Source organism: Mus musculus, chromosome 9, assembly GCF_000001635.26.
Source record: "Mus musculus strain C57BL/6J chromosome 9, GRCm38.p6 C57BL/6J".
Classification (NCBI taxonomy): Eukaryota; Metazoa; Chordata; class Mammalia; order Rodentia; family Muridae; genus Mus; species Mus musculus.
The window spans coordinates 105,896,214-105,912,319 of record NC_000075.6 but is presented as its reverse complement, the minus strand read 5'-3'; the positions used below and the strand labels follow the sequence as shown (position 1 = coordinate 105,912,319).

The window sequence follows — 16,106 nt, the reverse complement described above, 5'->3', positions numbered from 1 at the left end:
TTTCTTAGTTGGGGGGAAACCTATACAAATCTAACATGGACTGATTATTTTAAAGGCTTAGAACGGGGATCTAAAGTTCCATTGCTTGAGTTCTCACAGTGTGTTGAGACTTCCAACTTTCTATAGTGAAAACTCCCTTTGTTTTATTTGTCAGATAGAAAGTGCAGCCCAGAGCTTGATTTATTCATGGTTTGCTTGTTTGTTGTTTTAACAGCACTGGGACTCACACCCAGGTCCCGGTGCCTGCTAGGCAAACATTTTACCATGGACCTACAACCCTAGTAAGATTCTCTCTTCCAGACTCAATTATAGGAGGCTTTCATTCCACAGCCAAGGGACTGGCTTGGCACGGTTTGGACCAGCGCCTCAGTGAAGCCACATTGCAGGAAAGTTAGTGCACAGCATGTACTCTTAGAACACTGCATCAGTCACCAAACCCCCTCCTCTGGAATAGATTAAGAGTTTCAAGTTGGAGATTTTTCTTACATCTCATCCGTTAGCTTGAATTACCCCAGCACCTCTCAACCTTTCTAATGTTTCTATCCTTTAATACAGTGCCTCATGTTGTGGTGACTCCCAACCATAACGTTATTTTTGTTGCTACCTCATAGCTATAATTTTGCTACTGTTATGAACTGTAATGGAAATGTATTTGGAGATGGAGGATTGCCAAAGGGGTCATGCCCCCAGGTTGAGACTGTGGAAGCCTACTTAACACTTATACTATTAAATAAAGAGCCTGGTGGCACTATCCTTGAATTCCAGCTGTGCAGGTCGCTGATACAGGAGCATCTCCAGTTCAAGGCAGCCTGAACATCTCAAAAAATCTGTCAGTGACAGAAATTTTGCCTGATGTGTACTAAGCCTTGGCTTTAAGTCCATGTACCACACAAGAAAGAAAAAGAAAAAAAGAAAAAGAAAAAGAAAAAGAAAAAGAAAAAGGAAAAGAAAGGCTGATGTGGGGCACATACCTGTAATCCTAGAACGCAAAAGGCTGAGGCAAGAGACTAGCTGTGAGTTAAGGACCAGCCTGGGCTCCTTAGCCACAAACTCAAGGCCAGGCTGGACTCTATAGCAAGGTTCTGTATCCGAACTGATGAGTTAACTCCCTCACTGTGGCGTTTCTGGACTCTAATCATTTCTGAAATTATCTCCTAGGGTGACCCAGGAAAAGACAGCAACATCAAAGGCCAGAAGGGCGAGAAAGGAGAACGAGGAAGACAAGTAATTGGATCTGTGTTACATAGATAAGTTGACTGATTCTGTTGTTGAGCTAAGTAAGTTTAGGGAGGTGTATGAACAAACACCCACCAAGTCATCTATAGATAGAAGAAAATAAAGTATGTTGGAAGTAGCCTATACATTTGGGGGGTGTTATTAATGTCTAGGAAGTGCTGATATACCTCACTTGTCACCATTTACTTATGCTATGTTGCTACTCCTATCTTGGTCCTTGCTGGCCATTTCACCACCATTGTCCTCTACAGACTGGTTCAGCATGACTCCCTTATTCTGCCATCTTGATGACATTTGATATTTCATGCTGACAGCTTTATAACCTACTCAGGACTTATAACCTGCTCTTGATTTACGGCTTTGGGAAATTATTTGTGGTTCTAGGGGATAACTGGGCAGAAGGGGACACATGGCCGTCCTAGCTCCAAAGGAAGCAGGGTAAGTATGTCCCAGATATTTCTCTCCCTTATCACTTGTGATGGTCACAGAGACATAGTAGAGACAGCAGACCTGTGCCTGGAGAGTACATTTTCAGGCATTCTAAAATCTCAACTCCACTCACCGTTTGAGCCTGAGAGAATTCTTTCTTAGGAAGGACTGTCTTGCACCTTGTAAGATGCTTAGCAATACCCCCAAGCTCTCCTCATCTGCTTACCCCTTAGTAAACATCCAAAAATGTCTTTTCAGATACTGCCAAACATCTACAGCTGGTGGCTGTGGGAGGCAAAATCATCTGTGACTAAAAGACAGCATTCTTCAGGCTGCCTTTGCCTTTAACTTTCAAGGTGTTTCTGAATGCCTTTGAAGGGAGCCCATGACTTGAACATACACACTCTCCTAACTTAGCATCTGGGAGCTACGTCAGAACATTATGGGCTGGGTGGACACAATCTCAAGGTGTTTACACATTGACAGTGGAAAGGGAGCATAGGAGTGGCTTCTTCCCGAATGGACTCCCAAACCCTGGCTATTAGGACCAACACTGAAAGCCAACTCAGTGGAGGCCCTGGGGTAGCTTATAGCATCTTGTGATATCAATCCTACCTCCTCCCAAATAAGACATTAGATTTTTCTTCAATTTTTAAGGACTAACAAAGAAACCACATTACCTTCTATGGATTACTGAAGTGAGAGATGATAATTATTTTATGGGGTATGGCGGAAAGAAGAGTCCTTCTACCTACCCCTGGCTGGCTTGGAAGTCACTATGAATAGACCAGGCTGGCCTGGAACCCACCATGTAGATCAGGCTGGCCTCAAACTGACAGAAAATCTTCTGCCCCTGCCTCCTGTATGCTGGGATTATAGGTGTGCACAGAGATGACATTTGTGTTGAAAGCTCTTCTGTCTCGTACTCAGTATGGATGTGATAACAGAAAAGAATGTTCAGAGTCCTGGCTGGGTTTGGCCTTAATTTGTTTGGAGGGAATGAAAATCCTTGGCTTGCTTTTCTGAGTGTTGGATGGTTCTCATCCCTTGAAGTCAGCAGCCTGCTGCCCTTTTCCCTGGGAACAGAGGCTCCATCCTAGCCCATCTTGCCTTTGTTTATCCAGAATGGCAAAGATCCTAAGCCAGAGGGGCTGGGCTTCCCAAGCTTCTGGGACCATTCCCTAGGATTGTGTCTTCCAGACTCAAGTGGATTTAGATGTAATTGGGGGAGGACATCAGAGCCGTGAGATAAACTAAGTGTTATAAAGTTTAGAGATAAATATATCTGTTGGCTCAAGAGAAAAAAGGATTTTAGTTTGAAATAGGTTTATAGCTGACACATAAATCATGCACTTTAAAAACAGAGCTGCTAGGGAGCAGGGTAGGGAGTAATCCTTGGACCTGCTAACCAGTGCCTTTTAAATCACTGTAAGGACAGAAGGACCTTAGCCTTGTCCCTGTCTTTTACCTATTTCTCTGCTTTGTAATTTCTTTTCCTGCGAATTAAATAAAGCAACATTCATATTCATGTTCATAATCAAGCAACCCAGGGCTTTTCTGCCCTCTCCCCACGTTTCCAATGTAGGCCAGAGTGCTGTCGTGTGATTCAGAGCATCTTAAGTGGGTAACAACACACCCCAACCCAGGCATGGGCTCCCTGTGTGACTGAAGTTCAACTTACATGGAGTAATCATCACAAAGGCTGTTACTAAAACAATGGCTCAACACACTCACAGCCATACAGGAAGCCACATTCCAGACCCATGGCCTTTGGTGGATTTATAACATTTGTATGTCTAATGTGTCATCTGGTTTGTAGCAGATACTCATCTAATCACTTTCAAATACTCATCTAGTTGAAACCTGTAAGGCCCCCCTGCCAGGTGGATTATATCATCATATCCACATTAGAGATGAACAAATCTCAGAGACTTGGGCAACTTGCCATAGGTCACAATAGCTGGTAAGTGACTGAGCTGAGCTTCAAGCTCAGATGTTCTTACTTTAGAGTTTATGCTCCTAATGGCTGTGTGAGGCCTACTGTGCATTTTCTTTGGGCCACTTAGGCTTTAAATAGTGGGGCCAAAAGCAAGAGAGTGTGATTATTTCTAAGACTGCACCTCTAAGGAAAATGTTGTACAAAAACAACTATACATAATAAACATTATTCTTCCTTTCAACTTTTCTCCCCTCCCCCTCCCTCCTTTTTGTGAGGAAAGGTCTCTATTATCCTGTAGCTCAGGCTGGCATTGAAATGACTATGTAAACCAGGCTAGTCTTGAACTCAAGGTCTTCGTGCCTTGACCTGTCAAGTGATGTGATTATAGCCATGTACCACCATGACCAGTTTATTATCCTTGCTCTTATTTTTCACTTGTGTGTGCATGTGTGTGCACTTGCACCCAGGTGCCCATGGAGGCCGGAAGAGGAGGTTAAGTTACAGGTATTTGTGAGCCCCTTGGAGTGGGTCCTCTGCAAGAGCAGCAAACACATTTGCCTGGGAAGACCCTATGCTAGCCCTCATCCTTGCACTTTGATGGAGACAGAATGTGAAGTTACGCCAACAGTATCTACTTTCGACGGCTTTTCAATCTTCTCCATTTTCCTACTCCAAGAGCATTAACTAGTCATATCCAGAGACAGACAGCTGATGAGTTACTATGGTAACGTCTCCCCAAAGGCTATTTTAAAAATTTAATACTTGATGGAGATGATAGTTGGGTGATTTAACCTAAGGAACTATAGGAGAAAATGGCAGTTCTGAAATAATCCCTTCATAATAATTGAATAAAAGCAATTGCTTAAAATAATTGTGGTTGGTTATCACAATATAATATCAGTTGATGGTTGAGAGTGTTCCACGCCTTCTTCAGTGAGAGTAACGCCAGCAGAGTTTTATGGCTGAGGTTTGGGAAATATAAGTTAGGACTGGCGTCCAGGGCATAGTCCCTCCTGGCTTTCCTCTGTCCCAGAGCTTACACTTGACATGAACTGCTTCCCAGATAAGTGCAGACAGAGCTGAGGGACCAGCCTGGCTTTATTATGATAAACTTGGTCAGTAGCATCTAGAGCATACAAAGAAGCAGCCACACCCCAAGGGGTAACGGGGAGGGGGGGAGGGGAAGTGGGGGGCATGATGCACTGAGTGACTTACCTCAACGTCTAGAAATTTCACTTTTCCCTCTCCTCAGCACACAGTGCTTCATGGGTTTGCCGGGAAGAAAACAGTTCTTCAGGGTGATCTAGACCTCCAGATAGCCCATTCGATAACCATGAGAGATTATCAGACTGGGGCGGAGCTGTAGTGAATTTTACATTGGGTTACCATCAATCCCCTAAATGTTAATGTGATTAAAATGCCCAATGGAAAAGCATGCTCTGCTAAGGCTCCCAGAGAACTCTTTACGAGCAAGGAAGAGGAGAGACTGGTTTGCCTCAGGAACCGTCCTTCTGTCTGGGCACACTGACTGATGCTTTGCCTTCGGTGTTTCAGGGAATGGAGGGCCAGAGGGGGCCCCAGGGTCCCTCAGTAAGTATTCTTTTTATTTTTTGTTCTTTGTGATAGAGGACTATGAACATCTCTCCTACTTAGATGGTGCTGGGCAAATAGCATTGGACAGGATGGTGTAAGGATGCCCAGCACTGGGCATGAACCCCACTGACTAGTAAGGAACACAAGCAGCTCTAGTCAGCTTCCAGAATAGCAAAGGCTCAACAATGGCAAAATCTCTCTCAGGAACACCTCCCAACAAACAGAACACAAGCAACCTCGACTCTTACACCCTCGATTGTCTTTCACGTGTATCGAGAACCAGCATGAAAGAAAGTGAAATTCTTGCTTCTTAGCTTTTATTCAAGTTATTATTATTAGCTATATATTCCAGGTATTCCTTCTATGTTTTTTTGTTTTTTTCCTTTTAAACCTGTTTTTAATTAGCATGCTAAATATTTGATATCATTATGGCAGTTTCAAACAAAATTTGTGTCTTACTGTTTTACTGCTGTGAAAGAGACACCATAAAAAAAAGCAACTTATAGAGGAAATCATTTAATTGGAGACTTGCTTATAGTTTCAGAAGGTTGGCCCATGACCATCATGGTATGGAGCATGGTACTGGAACAGTAGCTAAGAACTTCTTCCTGATCATAAGGCAGCAGGCAGAGAGAGGGTGAGCCTAGGGCTGGTGTGGGTTTTAGAAACCTCAAAGCCCACCCCCAGTGACACACTTCCTTCAACAAGGCCATATCTCCTAATCCTTCCCAAACAGTTCTCTCATGTGGAAACCAAACATTCAAATATATGAGCCTCTGTGGTTATTCTCATTCAAACCACCACAGCTTGTTTGAGCCAATTGTCCTATGCACCCCCATCTTTATGATAATTAGAAGCATACTTGAGTTCATTCCTGACAGCTGGAACAATAAAATATCAGGCTGTGTAAGGGGTGAGCCCAGCAGACAAAACAAATGATCTACGTATGGGAGCCATGCAGAGAAAATCTAAACACTGAAAACTCTTGTTCATTAGGGGCAGGCAGGAAACCCAGGACCTCAAGGTACACAAGGACCTGAAGGACTACAAGGCTCACAGGTATGCTGGGTATTTCATAAATGTGTGCAAATAGCATGGAGTCATTCTGGTTGTAAGAAGGCAAGTAGCTCAGTAGAACAGCATACAACCAAGGGGCTGGAAAGATGGCTCTGTGGTTAAGAGCACCAATACTTTGCCATGGACCAGAGTTTGATGTCCAGCACCAGGTAGGGTGGCTCACAAGAGCCTGTAACTGTAGCTCCAGAAGCTCCAGTGCCCTCTGCTGTTCTCCTTGAGTACCTGCACTTAAGTGTGCAGACACACAAGCACAATTAAAACTAAATAATAAAAATGTAAAAATTATACAACTGATAAAATAGCGATCTGCAGACATCCATCGCCTTGTGCATTTCTCATTGATGAAAATGATTCTGAATTTTGATTTTGTTCCGTCAAACCTGGTCCAACATTTGCAGCTCATTAATGACCCTCAAGAGGGGAAGCATGTGCTCTGTGCTCACATTGCATAGTACTGGGTTCTGGTAAGAAGGAAAAACTAACAGCTCAATAATATATTATTATTATTTTACATTGGGCTTCCATCAGTCCCCAAATGCACAGGTGTCAGAGGTGAGGGCATCTGCTCTATATTTTCTGCCTGGAAGAAACCATGACTATCCCATAAGGGTGGCTTTGTCCCACATAGGTGTTGTCACTGGTGAATCTCAGTATGTCTTGAGCTCACTTTAAACCTGGACTTTTGAAAGTTCATGTAGAAACACCCATTTTAAGGCCTTTCAGGAATCTCATTTTTCTTCTAGAAAATTCCAGATTCTTAACCGTAAATGAATTTCGATTTTCTTGATTATTTCTGAGATCTAGTACATTTGCCACGTTGAGTAACCATGGTATCTGTCTGGCACTGCTCAGATCTTTTTGGGGTTGGGTGTGAGGCAGCAGTCATTTTGATACTCTGAGATCTTTTGACACTAGTGGCATGAGGTTTACTCAGTGATTTCTGCTAGGCAGGGACCATTTTAATTCTAGTCTCCCCAGCTAGACAAGAGAATTCTGTGAGACCCACACATAAAATATGTCTGAGAGATAAACTTACAGCCAGCAGACATCTGCGACCACGTGTTTTTTAGCCCCTACTTGAATCTATCGTTTCCTGTATTCTACACATTGAGAAAGCACCTTGGTCCAGTGAACCATCAATGAAATACATTCAATGGTTGTTTGTGTCTCCCTTTCTTCATGGGTTTATTTTTTTCCCTTTTGATCTATTTTTATTTCTCCCTGTAGAAGAAGGATGAGACTCTTTTGCCAAGGCAGAGAATCCTTTAATAAGATCTGTGTCACTCTGTCTGGGCTTGTCCACAGTTATTCTTCTACAAAAGGACTTAATCTCACAGCAGTAAGGTTGCTTGAAGGTGTAGACCATTGCTCTGTTTCCACAGGGATGTTTCAAAAGCATCCACTAAGAGAGTGAGTTTCACTGATATCACAGCACATCAGTTGTTGTTGTTTTGTTTTTTTGTTTTTCCAACAAAAAGGGATCAAGTGGAAATCGTGGAGGGAAAGGAGACAAAGGAAGTCAAGGTTATCAGGGACCTCAGGTGAGTGACCCAGAGACATCAGGGCCAATGACTTGAAACCTTTAGTTTGTTCTTACTGTAAAATGCCCAAGCATGTAGTATATTTTATGCCATCTGTGGGACATTTATTTCATCGTTTTTGGTTTCTATGGATACATGTTTTCGCTCAGCTCAGAGCCCTGAGGTGATCTTTCTCTCTAAAAGCACAGACCCACTCCCTCAGCCCAAGGAAGCATTTGGAGATCTAAAATTGCCGCCAAATGATGGACATGTCTAACACAAATGAATTATTCTTCTTGCACTTTTAAATTTCCTCTGTGCCATGTGTCTGCCTCTCCACTGAACACGGACACTTGACATTGCAAAGATCCATGCTTACACAGTTCTGTTTGATTCCTAAGCTAAGTTTTCTATTTCAGCATTTGAATGAGTTTCCCAAGCAAGGAGTGAGAGTTTGGATGGGGAGGGGGTTGTATGGAGCGCTTGATTCTATTGAGTTCTTTCTTCAGTTCTGCCAGTGAGAGCTCAGAAGGCAAGGCATGCCTGAATGTGCTCAGTTACAACTTTCTAGAGGGTCAGTGAAGGATGCTTATGCCAGATTTAGAATAAAAAGTTGAAATCCGCTCTGCACATCATGATGGATGAATCTGTAGCTTTGTGGGACTTGCATGTGGCATTGGTCTGTTTTATTCTAACACCACAGTGAACTTCCTCTCACTTATGTTGCTTGAGTCAAGCCTTTTGCCTCCCCCTAACCCCTAAGGTCTCATATGGGCCAGTAATTTCTGGTGGAGGCAGAACCGTGGTCTATTACCTAGGTTACCCTCTCCCCTTGCTCACTGCGTGCTTCTCCTATTAAGCCTTCTGGGATCTGGGACTGTTGGGAAAGATGTGAGTTGATAACTTGTTCCTGGTGAGTTTTCAGGAATTCTGTAGCAGTGGCTTTTTCATCTCTTACTCTTTATTTTCAGGGTTCTCCTGGGCCAGCAGGACCCAGAGGGGATATTGGAAGACCTGGATTTGGGGGGAGAAAGGTAAACACTATTTCTTGTTGGTTTCAAGTACCCAGAACAAAAGTGGCAACAGTTTTTCCTCTGAGCTCTGTGAAAATTGCTCACATGCTCAACCCACCTGCATCCTGCCAGTGTGTTCTCTCCCATCCCTTGAGCAGAGAATTCCCTGTGGCTTCTTTTTAAGAGGATGTCCCTACTATAAGGAGAGGCAGTTATATGCCCATCACAAAATGCTGCTGAGAAATCTCTTCAGTTCCTATATTCCCTGAGCAGGAATGAATTCATTCACTGAGATGCGTGGAACAGATGTTTTTGAACTCACCTTTGTGCTTCTTTTGGTCTCACCCAGGCCCGCTCTGGCTAATATAGCTGTGATGGGGACTGCCAGAGAGTCAGTGGTTGACCTCAGGTCCACCCGGCCCCTTTGCTTTCATTCTTCAGGGGCTCAGGTCTATGTGGCCACAGCGGTGCCCTTCGAGGTTTTCTCTTCTCTTGTCAACACCTCAACTCTTTCACAGTTGAGCCACAGACCTAAGGTTTCTTTTTCTACTGAGTTCAGAAAACTAGGTTGTCAGTTTTCTGCCGGGAAAGTCTTCAAGCTTTAATGGTAATAAGATAGGGCTTGGGAGATGGCTTGGCTGGCAAAGGGCTTGCTCTACAACACCGGGACCTGAGTTTGGTCCTCTAGAACTCATGTAATAAGCTGGTTACAGAGGTGCTGTCCAGTCCATTTAGCTGAATTGGTGATCCCCCAGGTTTCCTGAGAGAGCCTGTCTCACAGAATAAAACGAGAGTGACTGGGAAAGGCACCTGATGTTGACCTCGGACCTCCACATGCATGTCTGCACATGTCTACACACACATACCTGAACATACACTCACATATCAAAAAGAAAATTCCAACTCAAGTAGAAGACTATTACCAAGCAGTGTGGTAAGAGATGCGTTAATGTGACTGTGACAGCCATTGCAATAGACACATGCACACATGTTATCATGCTATCTACCTTCAATGTACTTACAGTGTTATCTGGGCATCAACCCTGGGCCTGGGATGGGGGAGAAGCTCACAAAGGTTTTTGCATTTCCCCGTATTCAATTCCAAGGTTTCTCAGTTCAGTTCCTCCCTGATCCCACATGCCACTTCTCCAGAGCCAATCTTTGCCCTCTCCCAGAGTCACTCTTAGTCTCCCTTGCTCCTTCCTCAGCACACACAAAGTCCTTTGGGCTTCAGCTTCTTTGTCTCATGGGGAAACCTCATTGGACCTTTGAGTCTCTTCTTTGTTCTCACTCAGGGTGGTAATTGCCCATCCCATTCTTTCTCTTTCTAACCACACTGCCTTCAGTGGGGGCAGGACTACATTTATCATATCCAGTCATTCATTTTCCAGAACAATAAGCAAATATTGTATGATCAAATACAAAAGAGCCAGTTTTCCCTGGAGGGAGCTTTCTATCCTCCCTTTCCTTTAGTCCATTGACACTAGGGAAGCAGGAAACATTGTGGTATGTGTATACACACACACACACACACACACACACACACACACACACACACACACACACACACACACAGAGGAATACTATGCAGCCTTAAAAAGTCCCCAGAGCTCAGCCCTGAGCTGTGCTATGTGTATCATGCTATCCTCTGGGTAGACTGTATTATGTCTTTCAACCTATCCCTTTCACCCAGTGCTGACTGCTCAAGGAGGACCTTGTGTCCCCTCAAGGAGGACCTTGTGTCCCCTCAAGGAGGACCTTGTGTCCCTTCGCTCAGCAGACAGAACAGCCTAGGGTGGCTTTGACTTTGCTGAGCTCTTTTACCCTCTGTCTAGGGGGAACCTGGAGTTCCTGGAGGCCCAGGACCAGTGGGGCCCCCTGGACAGCGAGGAAAGCAGGTATGAGCCTTTGAGTACTTGGTTCTGAGGCAAGGGAGATGGGGGGGGGGCAGCATGGGCCCAGCACTTGGGGTAGGAAGATGTGGGCCAGTTCTCCATCTGTTGCTGCTTTCCTGTACACCTGGCCTTTTGGATATGTGCATGGGGGTGGTGTGTGTGTGTGTGAAGGAGATGAGGTAAAGGCAGAGGAAGTAACAGGTGAATGAGAACAGGGCGTTTCAATATTTTAACAATCAGCGTGGGCATGTACATTCATTTTGGTTGAACCACAAAACAGTGCGTCTTTCTCTCCTTGCAAAACCCTAGAATGACAAGAAGCAGAGGAGGGTCAAGGAACAGACTACTGCCTTTTATGGCTTGTGTGCCCTAGTTGCTCCTCTTAAGCCGAAATCCCAGGGTAGGGATAGCCCATAGAGGGAGAGTCATTTTAAGTTAATTATAAAATTATATGTAGATGTTAAATAGAAAAATTAACAAGTATAGGGAAGATATGGAGTCAACTCAAGTGTCCATTTGTGCATGGACAGCATAAAAACACTGTGGTATATCCATGCGATGGAATACTATTCAGGCTTAAAAGTTGTAGGGAAGTCCTGCCACATATGCCACATGATTGAACCTGCAGGCAGTTACGTAAACTAAGGAAGGCAGGCACAGCATAAGAAAATGAAAAATACAACTAAAAAAATTAAAAGAAGGCAGGAACCAAAAGGCATACACCAGGCCACAGAATCTAACATATAAAATGTTAAAAATCTGAACTCAGCAACAGAGAGTGAAATCCTGAACTACAAGAGAGCCCACCTCAAACCAAACAAACAGAAACGTGACTGTCTTTTTGTGATCCAGTTTGAAAACATGAATATTCAAAAAGAAAGAGAGAAAGAAAAGGGAAGGGGGATTCCTAGGCATAAATGTGAGAAGCCATGGAAAGAAACATTACCATATTCTGGCCATTTTAAAGTATTTTAGCCTTTACATTCCAAAATAAAGACAAAAACCACATCACTCAGGTAAAAACCGTGTCACCCAGTGTCATCACCTGGTGTCCACTCCCTCCAGCAGCTCTTTCCCAGGTCATTGTGTCCCTGCAATGTCACTTCAGTAGTTTCAAAATACTCCCCTGAGGGATTCACTGAGTCTGTGGCCTCAGGAATAAGTCTCCTTCGGAGCTTCCCACTATTAATCCAACTCCTTTAATCGGCTTATTGAAGACAAGCAGAGGAGCCTGGCTTGGATACAGGCTGTGTTTTTTATGATCTCTTATTAGCTATTTCATTTGTTTCAGTTTCTCGGTGTCATAAATAACACACCAGTGAATCCTTTTGGAAGGAGTTAAGGGCTAGGGCTAGAATCCCGGGGTTCCTGTGTGCCAGGCAAGGGCTCCACCACTGAGCTACATCTCCAATGCTGTAATTAAGTTCTGTGTAGAAAGCCCAAGAATTTTTCATAGCTAGGTCGGATAAGTATGTATTTAACTAGGCCTTTGAGATATAGTTTCGAGCACTTTTAAAAAGATTTAAACACTACATGGGTCAATGTTTTCTATGCAGGAGCCTGATTGTCCTAGGGCAACAGTTCTCAACTGTGGGTTGCAACCCCTACAGAAGTCACATATCAGATATTCTGCATATGAGATATTTACATTATGATTTGTAACAGTAGCAAAATTACAGTTATGAACTAGCAATGAATAATTTTATGGCTGTGGGTCACCACAACATGAAGAACTGTATTAAAGGGTCACAGCATTAGGAAGGGTAAGAACTACGTTTTAGGATCTCCATACCAACAATGGCTATTGTAACTTTTTTCTCTTTGCTGTTGGCAAAAATGCTAACTCATTAGTTGTTTTGATAACCAATGAGGATGAACATTTTGTGATTCATTTTTTTTTTTTTTTTTTGGTTTTTCGAGACAGGGTTTCTCTGTGTAGTCCTGGCTGTCCTGGAACTCGCTCTGTAGACCAGGCTGGCCTCGAACTCAGAAATGCGCCTGCCTCTGCCTCCCAAGTGCCGGGATTAAAGGCGTGCGCCACCACGCCTGGCCGTGATTCATTTTTTTAAAAGGTGTATTTATTTTAATTTATATGTCAGTATAATGAACGGCTGCTTGTATGTATGTGCATCATGTGCTGGCCATTATGCATCAGATCTCCTGGGACTGGAGCTAAAAATGGTTGTGAGCCACCATGTGGGTACTGGGAATTGAATCCAGGTCCTCTGCAAGATCAGCCAGTGCTTTTAACCACTGAGCAGTCTCTCTAGCCTCATTTATGTCTTTGGCTGAATTCCTCATTCATTCATTCATTCATTCATTCATATATATGTGTGTGTGTGTGTGTGTATGTGTGTGTGTGTGAGCATGTGTGTGTGTGTGTATTAGATCAACTCCTAATTTTCTAGGTAAGAAATTGGTGAATGCAGAAATCCAGATCAGTTAACCCCCTGCCTCCTGTAGAGGCTGTAGAGTGGAGCTGGCCAAGGTAGTAAGAGGGAACACACTAGGAACAAGAGACTGGAATTGTAGCTCAGTGGTAGAACATTTGTCTAGTGTACAAGAGGCTCTGGGTTCAATCCCCAGTATAAGGAAAAGAGGCAATAGGAACTGAGAACCCCCCCAACCATCCCTAGCTAAATCCTAGCCCCACAGTCTCCCCATCTAGATAGCTTTTGAGAAACTGAAATTAACCGATGTACTTGCAGGGAGATTATGGCATCCCGGGCTATGGTCAGACAGGAAGAAAAGGAGTTAAGGTAAATATGCCAAAAAATTATTTTCTCAATTGATAAAACAAAATGATGGTGTGGAGGAAGTGGTCTGTTGACTTACATATGTTCTCTGCTGAAAATTTCAGGGCCCAACAGGATTCCCTGGGGACCCAGGGCAGAAGGTGAGGTGCATGGGAATTTCTTCTTGCCCCAGTGACCCATAGATATCCCTACTTTGAACCCTAACCTCCAGGCAGCTGTCTGGATTAGTTCTCCAACCGGGTGGTCTCATTCACTGCCTCAGTTTCTGTTACTAATCCAGCATCATTGGACTTTGCTTCCTCTCCTGAAAACCCCATTTTTCTTCTTAGTGGTCTCCGATTCCCACCTCCTCTCCGTCAACTGTCCATAAACATCATGTTCACTAGATTTTTGCCCCCAAAGTCTAACCTAATTATACTGTCTTCTTGATCCAACGTCTTGCAAGGTCCGCATTGTCTATTAGATAATCTATCTGCATGCCTCCAGCCTGTGGTTTCAACAGGAGCTTGCCTCATTACATCATAGAGTTCTATGCTATGGCTTCCCAAACCCCAGCCCAGCTTCGTCCCTGTAATGTCTCAATCAAGAAGAGATGACTGGGTCTAAGGTAAAATAACGAATGAGTCAACTCCAGGAGAACAGCCAAGCTTCAGAGCATTTGAAAAGTGCTCTTCACTGATGGATTACCTGAGGCTAACAAGAGGTTAGGAAGAAGCAACATAAATAACCCTCAGAAAAGAGTTCTCATTACAGAGGATCAGTTTTCTGATTTATTGATAAAGGGAAAGTGTAATAACTTATTGATCAATGTGATATCAATAAATAACTACTACCAAAGTCAGATTGGATTTCTTTAAATAAACCTCTGGGTTTGTTGTTGTTGTTGTTGTTTTGTTTTGTTTTGATCTTAGGCTATTTCCTTTTTTCGTTAGTTCTTTGAGAATTTGGTATAGCATATGTTGATAATATTAACCCCTCCCCTATTTTCTCATAGATCCATTCCCCTTTTATACCTACCAACCCCGGCCTCCCACTTAAAAACAAATCACCAGATACAGCCTGTGCTGCCCACTACTCTAAGATGTGTGGGCAGAGGTCAACATACGGAGGTGGCACCGTTAGAGAAAATTGACTCTCCATCCCTGAATAGCAATCAATTGCCAATAACTCCTTGGGTAGTAGTAGAACTTCCTGTCTATCTCTCCCACCCCCATGCTGGGGTTTTGTCCTGGCTTGAGTTTGAGCAGGTTTTATGCATGCTTCCACGACTTTTAAATGCATTCTTAAACTTTAGAACTTTAGTGTGTGTGGCAAGAGAGGGATGTTAACACAGGAGTGCTAGCATTCCAGATGTGTGCCTCTACATCTGGCTTCTTACATGGATTCTAGGAGATTGAACTCAGGACCTCAGTCTGGAGTCATAGCACCGTTAGCAGCTGGAACATCTCCTTACTCCAAGATTAATATAATTTTTTAACCTTCAACTTTACCAGAAATAACCCATAGAACTAGTTGTTCTTTAATTCCTTAGGTAGTCAGTACACCATGTTTTCCAGCATAGGATCTGGTTGCTTTTAGCAAGTGGATGGTCCCTGGGTTGATATTTATGTATAAATATTTGGATTATTAGAGTGCTTGAAGTACTTTTGCGAATAACTACCTGTGCCAATAGTTTAGTTCTGAATTTATGCCAAGATGTATTTATTGTTGTATGAGCCTTCATTGCATAATGATGACAAGATCGGCTTACGTATTGATTACAGAGAATATCTTAATCCTTTCGTAGCAAAGATTTTAAAATCTTGATGTATGTGATCAGGGTGACGCTGGCAATCCTGGAATTCCTGGGGGACCTGGACCCAAAGGATTCAAGGGACTGACTGTAAGTAGCCAATGACTCCAGAAAGAATACGCATTTCTTTTGTAGACCTCAGCTTTTTACTGTGATGATAAATGTGTACTTTTGATTCATCCTGAGGGCATCCTGGGTGGTTGGGAAGCCACCAACTAGTCATGTGACCTTGGCCTATAGTTCCTGACTATCAGAATTGAACCTCGTGGCGCACATGGTTACTTCAGGTCACTCTTGGAACTGAAGCAGATATCTTCCCCGTGTCCCAGGGGCTGCCTGATGATTCCACAGGATGGTGGAACTGCATATTGGTTTAAGGGAGGATAGTGAGGTTTTTCCAACCAGCAAAGCACAGAGCAGAAGGCTATGCTTTTTAAAGTACAGCTGACTAAGACAAGCATCCTTGTACTTTGAAGTCTGAGGGCGATGCCTCTGTTACCCTGGGCGTGGAAGGGATGCAGTTGAACAGGTCCTTTGCCCTAGGCTGAGAATAATTTGTCTGTATCTCTCTATCACTTTGAGTCTGGGGAATAAACATAGTCCACTCATGGACCATTTTGGGTGTGGAAAAATTATTTTTAATTATTTGATTTTAAAATATTTATTTTTTAAAATTTGACTGAAAATAGATTTTTTTCATATAATATATCCTGATTATAGTTCCCTCTCCCTCTACACCTCTCAGTTCCTCCCCACTTACCCTCCCATCCAGATCCACCCTCTCTCTGTCTCTCATGAGAAAACAAGCAGGTTTCTAAGGGGCTATAATATAATATAATGAAGCAAACACATTGAA

At 43.3% G+C, this 16,106-nt stretch overlaps 1 protein-coding gene across 2 annotated transcripts in view; it reads left to right on the top strand.

Moving 5' to 3' along the window:
• The window catches only part of Col6a5 (collagen, type VI, alpha 5), a 106,394-nt gene that overhangs the window by 50,144 nt on the left and 40,144 nt on the right, over positions 1 to 16,106 (top strand). For both annotated transcript variants that reach the window (NM_001167923.1, XM_030244492.1), the window contains exons 19-28: positions 1,159 to 1,224; positions 1,621 to 1,674; positions 5,159 to 5,194; positions 6,194 to 6,256; positions 7,753 to 7,815; positions 8,766 to 8,828; positions 10,643 to 10,705; positions 13,411 to 13,461; positions 13,563 to 13,598; positions 15,278 to 15,340. In NM_001167923.1, coding sequence (NP_001161395.1) covers positions 1,159 to 1,224; positions 1,621 to 1,674; positions 5,159 to 5,194; positions 6,194 to 6,256; positions 7,753 to 7,815; positions 8,766 to 8,828; positions 10,643 to 10,705; positions 13,411 to 13,461; positions 13,563 to 13,598; positions 15,278 to 15,340 — 558 coding nt within the window. The remainder of the gene's footprint in view (positions 1 to 1,158; positions 1,225 to 1,620; positions 1,675 to 5,158; positions 5,195 to 6,193; positions 6,257 to 7,752; positions 7,816 to 8,765; positions 8,829 to 10,642; positions 10,706 to 13,410; positions 13,462 to 13,562; positions 13,599 to 15,277; positions 15,341 to 16,106) is intronic.